Below are 9,926 nucleotides of genomic sequence, written 5' to 3'. Positions count from 1 at the left end.
ACTGTTTTGATTGAAAGCCTCCACGTGTTTAACATATTATAGTTGCACGCTGTTGGAACACATATTAATGTTAACATGCTAATCATTTTCTTCTTAAGGAATTTGAACAAACCAGAGCCCAATTAACGATTCTGTTATCAGGGTCACTTCCTTTAAAAATGCTATTAAACTTTATAATCGCTATTTGGTAATTAAGAGATTTGGTACCTACTACAAACATACAACTGGCCTACATTCAGCCAACTAGGAAACTGAGGCCACTATATTATATCTGATAGTAGGCAAAATGAAATGGGAAAGGAAGAAATAAAATTCGAGAATGAACTTAATCCATAACATGCGTAGCCAAAGACCATCTTTCCCATATCACTGGATTGCTTATAGCCACAAGTAAAAATGGGGCGTTTGGTATTACTGTGGTATTGGATGACATTAAAATAGAAAGGGAAGAAATACCATGGAAATGGATTTATCCATATCTATGCATAATCAGGCTAAAGATAACGTCTCCCTAGGTACTCATAAGCTATAAGAAAATATTTTTTTCTGCAATTCCGCATCTTCTGAAAGTCAATCAGAACTGCGGTTCAGCCTCTCCTGCCTCCCATTTTAAGCTACTAAAACTTGGGCACAACAAAAAACTATCCAAAACCCTCCTACCTAGAGGGAGAATTAACTCAACTTACAGATGAACTCGTTACTCAAAATTTTGGACATATAATATTGTTTTGTTATTCTTCAGTAACATTCCTAGAAAAGATTGTTACAAGACTGGACTCTGCCACATTGAAATATCATTGATGAGATCCCGAAGTTGATCTATAAGAACCTTCAAATAATGATTCTTTTTAAAAGCCTCCTGCACAATACAAGAACAGTCATCAATCAATGAATTCGAAAGCAACTGAACTGAAAACAAATAATGATTGACAATTACTATGGACTTCAAATAAAAGTTCGACAAATGTTTTGTACTTAACTCTTTCCATCTTGCCAATTCATATTGATAGCAGCATTTAGGAACAGCAATTTGAAAGGTCATTTTAAAAGCAAAATTCAAAGATGGCACAAGTTAATTACACCAATGACCACACACATTTACATGTGACAGTACAAGCTGAAACAAAATTTTCCCACTAGAAATATTATTAAGCATAATTCTCCCCACTTTCATGATTTTTTTCGTGTCCTCTAACAAATTATTACAGAACTGTTCATAAAACCACAAAAACTTGACTTCAGCATACAACCAAATTTTAGTAAACTCACCCTGTGGACTTCAAACTACGGTATAATACATGTGAACTTCATATACTTTATAGCTGCGCTATGTATTAAAGATATGGGTCTCCTATAACTTTAAACATTCTTTATGCAGTCGCAATGTATTAGTGATGTTGACAAGCAACTTGTGCCAAAACAAAAGTATACCTGTCAAGTAACTTGATGTTCTTAGTTGTACATATTTGAATATATTGATAGTTGCAAGGAAGCATTTATTTTGGGGAAAAAAACAGATACTGCTGTAAAAATTAGTCTGGTTGCTCAGAACAAGTCACTGTCAAACAGACAAATGTGAAATCTAAATTTTGCAAAGAACACAATACATGCTTAAAACTTTTCTTCCAAAGTATTGAGAGACAACCGTGAAGGTAACACATCTGCACAAAATTAAATCCTCATAGAGAACAATACCTCTCTCAGCTCAGTGGCTCGCTGCTCTAGTTTCTGTATTTCATCTTGTTCTGTTCTACATTCTATGGCCATTGCGACATCTCCCTCCTGCTGTTTACTCTGCATTATAGATCATTAAGATTCAACATTGAAAGTTTATATCTGTGCATAGAATGCAAACCAAAAGACAACAAGAATTGGAAGCAAAGAAATCACAAACAAAGCATAAACTTCTCAATTGTTACAAAGCATGGTGCTCATCATATTCCCAAGAGAATTTATAGCACGACAGTGTTAGTATATTCCTAATTCTTTGTAACGTAGCTGTGATTATCACATTTCTAAGAGGATTAAAAACAGAATATAAACATGCAGTGCTCTTCTTTGAAGTTTTTCCCTCAGTCAAAATCATCATAAAGGAATAGACTGCTGATATCCTGGTATCTTATCCAAAAGTGTTAATCTTAAGTAATCTATCTAATTTTTCAGCCAGAGGTTTAATCAGTCAAAGAAATTCTGAACTCGATTCTGTACCCAATTCCTAGGACTAATGTTCAGAAATCACATTGACTATTTTTTTAAACAACACAAGAACATTGTTATTGGGTTTCTCAGATCTCTAGGGTGGTTGGGAGGAATGACTGTTAATCTCTCCACCCAGGTTCAATTTCCGCAAGTGCCATGATGAGCTTCATTGTAATGGCTTCAAGTCTTTTTGTGGAGTCTGAACAGTCCCTTGAGAACCAAAACATGTATATTCCTCATATGGAATATAAAGATACTTTTCATGGAGAAATAAATAAATAAAACAATACCAGAACATTGTGGAAAAATTTATCAAATAGAATGATAACAGATGAATTTGAAGACTTTGGGGTCCACTCTTTAAAAGGAGACATCTGCAAGAAAACTGAAACTAAACAAACCCCCGAGAGTATAAGAAAACATTGCTGAAGAGGAGCTAGATGACTCAATCAAGAGTCAATTCTGCCCGCTGCAAATAAATTAAGATGGTTTTGCCTCGTGATTGAATGTAATAAATCATTCCCAACTGGCTGCATCTTATGTTCAAATAACATTCCAAGGTTTTCTTGCAAGACATCAAATGATTTAGTCAAAAAAAATCAGGACAAGAACTTTTTTGGTACCATAACTATGCAGTTCAAATAGAACCTTTTGCAGATGCAATAATAATCAAAAATATGTTTCCCAAAAATAAACAATATCGTGCACTTTTCCTTGTTATGATCTCACTTGCTCTGAAACTTTATGGGTTATCAGATTTACTCTGATAGCACCTAGTCTATGGGATGCTTTTCACAACCCTGTTCTATGGGATAGATCCTGCATCTCTACCTTCTGTCTTGGTCTCTCTAGTCTCTAGTTCCACTCTTCGAAATGTTCATTTTAATCTATAATGTTCCTAAACAAGAAATTAAGTGATAATCCAATTAAACAAACAATGCAACAGTGAAAAATTAAAAACATTTAGCAAACACCCATAAGACACTGTAATACTAGAACTGCTGAGCCATATATTATGAAATATGAGAGCATGAGTACAATATATAAATGGAGTAGTGCACCTGGGCTTGTACTCAAGCACAAGCTGGACCAAACCCAGGTGGTAGAATTGCTGGAAAGATAGATGCTCAACTGCTGCTCTACTATGCTCTGCACTATCCCAATGAACTGCTGATCTGCTGACTTCGGCCTTCTGGAAAGTGCCCAAAAACCGCCCAGAAAATTCTTTCCCTTCAGCCTTAGACTCCTTGGACAAAACCCAGAAGGGAATTTCTCTAATTTTGACTTTGGATTTTCGGCCTCTTGGGAGCTGCTCTCCAGCTACTGCTGCCAAATTCGATTTGTAGGGAAGAACCTGCAAATCCACCTGGAAACACCCCTCAAATGTTGCTTTCCCCTGTACTATCTGATCCCTTGCTTCCCGAATGGTCCTTGGCCCTGATGGCTACACAATCAGGCCCCACGAATTTGCTGTTGGAGGCCACTACGCAATCTCCCTGCCCAAAAATGTGTATTGTTGCGTGTACTGGCTGGCTGGCTGCAAAACACTAATAAAATACCCTCAGTCCTCCATCTTCTTTGCTCCCGAAAACTCCCAGCAAGTTAGTGTCCCCTTGGCTGGCTGAATCAACCTCCGCGTATTTTTGGTGGCCCAGAAAACATGCAATCCCTTCCTCTGCAAGGTTGGCTGAGTTGTGAATCACTGCTGGAAAGTCTTGCAATTTCTGTGGAACGGCCTCCCTAGGGCAAGCACAGATAGTCCCCCGAAGTAGAGGTTGAATCTTCCCTGCGGAAAACTCGTGGCTAAACAACCATTAGACTCGCTAAGTAGCAGAACGTACAAGAGTGAGTTTGTTTGTCAAATATTCAGAGCTCCATCCTCTTTTATCACCTTGGGCCCCCTTAGCCTCTTGTGGGCCCCTCCTTCCACTAACTCGAATTCCCTCCAACGTCCTCCCTGGCCAAATTCAAATTATGCATGTGGTGGCCCCAACATTCCACTCACTACCAAAAATAATTCGAACTGTCTATAGTTCCTAAGTTTCTGCGTGTGGGGTCCTCCTCCTAAACCAAAATTGCTGCCAAAATTGCGTTGCTGCATCCCGTGACTAATACATTTGAGAAGGGACATGACATAATCCCATGGCCAGATACCTCACAGTGGATTGTTGTGACTGTGGACTTGCTTTCCAGATTTCTAGTGTATCTTATGGACCATCATGTCATCTCAAAGCTACAGAAAGGTGAACATGTGCATCACATTATACAATTAGACAAACTGTACTACAACCAGTGACATACACAATTTCATTAATAAAACGGTATTTAAATAGGCATAGTCCTAACAGGGATGTTTAGCATTCCACAAACTATTGTGCATCCAGTGATCATCAACAAGGGTTAGCTACCTCAACAATGTGTTATGTGTTGAAATTATGATGTTCTATGCTATTATAATAACTTCTTTATGCCGCAAAATAATTTAAGTAATTGTAGATAGAACATAAACCATATAAACCATATGCACAATGGAAGACAGCCAAGAACTCAATGAAACACAAAGAAGTTAGGTCAATGACCAAGGCTTTACCCACAAGGGGAAAACCCAACCAGATTCTTCTTCTACTAGAAATCAATTGTTCAACAGAGATACAAAGTACAATGAGAGAATGAAGAATTTCACCCAAATCTGAAAAACATCTATGATAGCAGTAGCTTATGCAAACACTGAATCACTTTGAATCCAAGATCTTATTTTGCTCTTCAAGACTCTCTCTCTCTCTCTAGACTCCAACTTTCTCTTTTTCAAGTTCGAATTCTCCTTTCACAAGCACAAGTGTGTGTATCAAATGAGATGAGAAGCACAAATATATAGGAAGAGCAAGGAGGTCAAATTCATGAGGGAGTAACCCCTATGCCTTGAGCAAGAGTTACATATGCCAAAATAGGAGTGTAACTTATGCCATAGAGGAGAGGAGTGTAACTTATGCATTTAGGAAAGAAGTGTAACTTATGCATTAAAGAGGTGTAAGAGGAATCTTTTTATGACGAGTCATTAAAGTGTGTAAGAGAGTGTAAAAGGTGCGTAAGAGCATTAGAGAGAGAGAGAGGAATGAATCCATTAAGAGAGAGAGGGAGTAACATATGCATTAATTGAGGGGAGTTACATATGACACGATTGGGTCTCATGATTGAGAGATTTTAATTTCTTTTTAATAATAATATCATAGAGAGGATAATAGTAATAATAATAATTATAATATTGATGATTAAGTTAAAAATTAAATAATTGAGATTGATTAAGGACAAGTTAAGTGATTTTCCATCATATATAAATATGATTACGAATTAATGGAAGGTGATTTACTATTTTTGGAAAGTCATGGTTACAAACACAGACATGACTTTCTATTTTTTTAAAGTCACTTTAGAAATGTAAGAAATGAAATTTTATTCAAGGAAATTCATCCCATAGTTGTCAATTTTCAACACTCCCTCTCAGCTAGGGAGGAATTTCTTTCTGATACAAGGGTCTGCTATATCTGCTTTGGAACAATGATTTTACAATCTAATGAAGAAGAATCATCATAGAGGAGATACATCCATCACCCTATACACGCTTGGGGGATCCATTTGTCAACACATGAAAAGGATCTCGCACATCCAAGGCTCATCACAACTTGGGGGTATCCACCTGTCAATTCATGACAAGGATCTTGCTCATCTAAGGCTCATCACAACTTGGGGGGGTCCACTTGTCAACACATGACAAGGATCTCGCACATCCTTTTGAAATTTGGTACCGGAGGACAGGTGGTTCCCTAAGGCTTTGATCTTTGGCCTAGGGAAAAGTGTCCAGAAGAATTTAATTTTTCTCCTAAAGTGACTAAAGTCTAATTTTAAAGTGACTTTAATAAAGTCAATGTAAAATTAGAAAGGAAAAGTGACTTTGGAAATAAATGACTAAGTGGGTCTTTATTAAAGTGGGGTGAATTAAAAAAATAGAAAGTGAGATTTAAATGAGCATTTAATCTCAGCCCTAGATCTCAATCTATTTCAGCCATTGGATTTAGGGATTGCCCAAAAGTCACTTAGGGTTAGATTATAGGAGGGAAAGGAGGAAAAGGTCATTCATTCTTTCATGAGCAGATTGAGAGAAGGAGAGCAAGGGAGATTTCTGGACAGTGAGGAGAACTGGCAGCAGCTTGGCACACATTCCAAGGCAGTGTTTCAGCAAGTCCGTACAGCTGAATTAGCACACAATGAAAGGCAGGTTTTGGGCATCATTTTCTAGAAAGGCCGTACAGCAGTTTTGGTTCAGATTCCAAGGAGGCCGTACAGCAAGTTAGCACAGAAATCGAGGAGCAAAAAATCTGAAGTTTGCTGGCACATTTTTCAAGGGAGGCCGTACAGCAAGTGGTTGTACCTTGGCATGCTTTTCTAGGCAGAAATCTGTACAGCCGTACTGCTGTTTTCTGCACAGAAATCGAGGAAAACTGTACAGCAGCATTTATGGCAGCATGCATGCTTTTCTAGGCAGTCCGTACAGCAGCATTTAAGGCTGAAATTTGGGCACAAAAATCGAGGAGGCCGTACAGCATTTATTGCTGTTCTGTTTTGCTGTTTGCAAGTTTTTCCAGTTGGCTGTGAGGCACGGAAAACGAGATAAGTTGTAAAAGTTTGCTTGCTGATTTTTTGCTGAATATTTCTCTTACTGTAAAAGCATTTTCCATAAATAAGAAGGAGCTTTCGAACTGGTTTTCCCCAAGAGTTGTAGGGGGTTTTTCCAGGATCACCTTGACCAAAATCACTGTGTTTAAATGTGTTAAATGGCTGTTTGTATGCGCTGATATTTATTTCTGCATTTTCCAGCATGCTGTTATATTTCCAGAATTTGTGTTTTCAGCAAAATTTATTTTATTCTTGTTGAATGTATGGATATGGGAAAGGGCATTTAACTATTTTGGAGAAATAAGGTGAAACTGAAAAACCGGGGTGGGAAATAAGAAATTTCTACACATCCAAGGCTTGTCATACATGACCACCCTCTATAGGAAGGGTCGCATCTGTTAGTCCAAGTTGCTCTCTGAAAACCAAAAACTTTCCTTTCGGCAAAGGCTTGGTAAGAATGTCGGTGATCTGGTCATCAATCGCTATACGATGAAGTCCTACTGCTCCTCTTTGCACCATATATCGGATATAGTAATATTTGATCTCAATGTGTTTGGACTTGCCATGGAACTCGAGATTTTCAGCAAATCGAATCCCACTCTTATTGTCACAATGAATTACTCTAGTATCAAATACTTACTCAAACAGTGCTCCAAAGGGCTTCCTTAGCCATACTGCCTCACAGCTAGCCATGCTAGCAACAATGTATTATGCTCTAGTCATGCTAAGGGCAACAAACTTTTTCTTTTTGCTCGTCCAAGATATCATGGCAAATCCTAAGTTGAAGCAGCTCCCTGATGTGCTCTTTCAGTCAGTAGAGCTACCAGCGCAATCAACGTCAAAATATCCATGTAGCCTTACATCTTCGGCAGTATAACTCAATCCAAGAATGATGGTCCCATGCAAGTACCTCAACACATGTTTTGCAACAACCCAGTGCGCATGAGCAGACTTAATCATGTATTGACTCAAGAGTATTGACTACAAAGCATATATCTGGTCTAATGTTCACTAAGAACATCAGTGCCCCAATCAATTCATGGTACACATAAGGATTAGCCAAATCAGGTCTTGCAACTTTACCACAAAGCTTCTTGAAATTCATTTCCATTAGATTATTCATGGACTTACACTCAGTCATGCCAAACCTTTCTAGTAGTTTGACAACATATTTTTCTTGAGAAAGGAAAATCTCACCAGATTTTTGCCATACCTCCAGGCCCAAAAAGTAGTGCATCAAACCAAGATCTTTCATTTCAAATTCAGAAGCTAACTCCCTCTTACACTGAAAAATAAGAGAACAAAGTTCGGTCTTCAGGTTAAATACTTACTCCAGAACACTTGGAATATAAAGATCTCCATTGAGATACAAGAATATATATTAAAATGTATGAGTAAGAATGATGTTCAATTTTACAAATGAGGCTCGCTTATATACCTAAGCAGGTGCCTCTTCACGGAAGGCCATGTCCCATTAGACATGCCTCTTAGTACTAATTAATTATCATTATTTATGATTATTATCATTTACATTATTTTCTATATATTTTATTCATAACATTGCCTTCCTCCTCAAAAAGCTTTGTCCTCAAAGCTTGTTGATGAAAAAGGCTTGATCTTTTTTTCAGTTTCGAATGTCTTCCTATCTCGAAACTGTCATCTTCGTCGATACAAGTTGATATGATCCTCTAAGTGACAAACAAAATTGTCGCACTGAGAAGGGATCAGACCATCCTAAATTAATATTTTGTGAAATCATTTGATTACTAAAAACTTGTGATGAACTGTTATCACTGGACTGAGTTGTGCGCACTTCAATATTCTTCGGAACATTTTGTTGTTTATGTTCTAAATAAGTAGCTTGATTGAATTGTCTACTTTCGTGATTCAGATGTCGATAAGGAATTTTAGTGATTTGACTTTCCTTTATCTTGTTTGTGTCATTTTCTTGATGTATTTGAAGTATTTGATTTCCTTTAGCTATGGAAGTTGCATGGTTAATTTCTGGATCTTCACTAGAATCTTTTGTTGTTGAAACTGCAATTTTTGAGTACATCTTTACTTCATCTAGTTTGTCCTCTTCTTGAGTTGTGATATTGACTAGATTGGTATTAGTTCCCTTATCTTCAACCTGGATTGTTACGACTAGAGACTTCGATACTTCTTGAGTAAGTTTCTCTAACTTGTCTTTTAATGACTTCTTGTCCTTCTTAAGCTTCTTGATTTGTGTTAGTAACTTTTTGCTATGGTCTTTGAGCCGAGAAACTTCTTCATTTTTGTTAGTGGTGATCTTATCAACTTCTCTTTGCATATTTTGTAGTACTTTTTTACCTTCTTGAAAAATTACTTTTGAGATATCTGGTATGTCTTCTGGGATTACTGAATTCGGCTTTCACTGTAAGATCTTGTAACGTTATTTTTTTCTTTTTGTAATAAAATGTCAAAAACTTCTTCTTTGTATTCAATATGAAGGAACCTCGGGTTTCCATCCATGGCAATCTCAAAATAATGTCACCGTTCCATAAGGATCGAACAGATAATTGCGATATAAAAGTATAATCGCCAATGTTTAATTCTCATTCAGTTATGTCATATTGTTTTCTACCTAGGCAATCTAATTTTTCAATTATATTTGACTCTGGAATCACCAATTGGTTAGCAAGGTTAGAGTTCATATAATGTTTCCCTTTAGTGGGAGAGATAGAAACAATGACATCTTTTCCTACAGGAGTCCCTTTAATTTTGAATAGCACTGGAGCAGCGCAGCCTAAGGCTCCTAAAATCTCCCTTCCTTCAATTATGTATTAGATGTCATTTTTCTTTGTCAAGATAAACTTACTTCAAATTCCTCCAATAACCTTTGTCGTCCTCAAATATCTCTCTTCAATATTTCAAAATATCCCTTTTAATAAATAAAAAAATCATATATATATATATATATATATATATATATATAGATATATATAGATATAACTTTGTGTATCTTTACACATGAATATAATGTTGGGTATCTTTAAAAACTATTTTAATGACCTTAGGAATATATACAATTATAT

At 36.8% G+C, this 9,926-nt stretch overlaps 1 protein-coding gene across 1 annotated transcript in view; it reads right to left on the bottom strand.

Annotated features, from left to right (window-relative positions):
* Positions 1 to 320: 320 nt before the first annotated feature.
* LOC149205172 (mediator of RNA polymerase II transcription subunit) overlaps positions 321 to 9,926 on the bottom strand; it is a 78,225-nt gene continuing 68,619 nt past the window's right edge. The window contains exons 2-3 of the mRNA XM_089394931.1: positions 1,696 to 1,794; positions 321 to 859 (exon numbers count right to left, since the gene is read on the bottom strand). Coding sequence (XP_089251057.1) covers positions 764 to 859; positions 1,696 to 1,794 — 195 coding nt within the window. The 3' untranslated portion in view covers positions 321 to 763. The remainder of the gene's footprint in view (positions 860 to 1,695; positions 1,795 to 9,926) is intronic.

Source organism: Pinus tabuliformis, chromosome 1_2 (assembly GCF_031772625.1).
Source record: "Pinus tabuliformis cultivar Carrire ecotype Pingquan chromosome 1_2, CPIR1, whole genome shotgun sequence".
NCBI classification, from domain to species: Eukaryota; Viridiplantae; Streptophyta; class Pinopsida; order Pinales; family Pinaceae; genus Pinus; species Pinus tabuliformis.
This window is presented reverse-complemented; position numbering and strand designations above follow the sequence as displayed.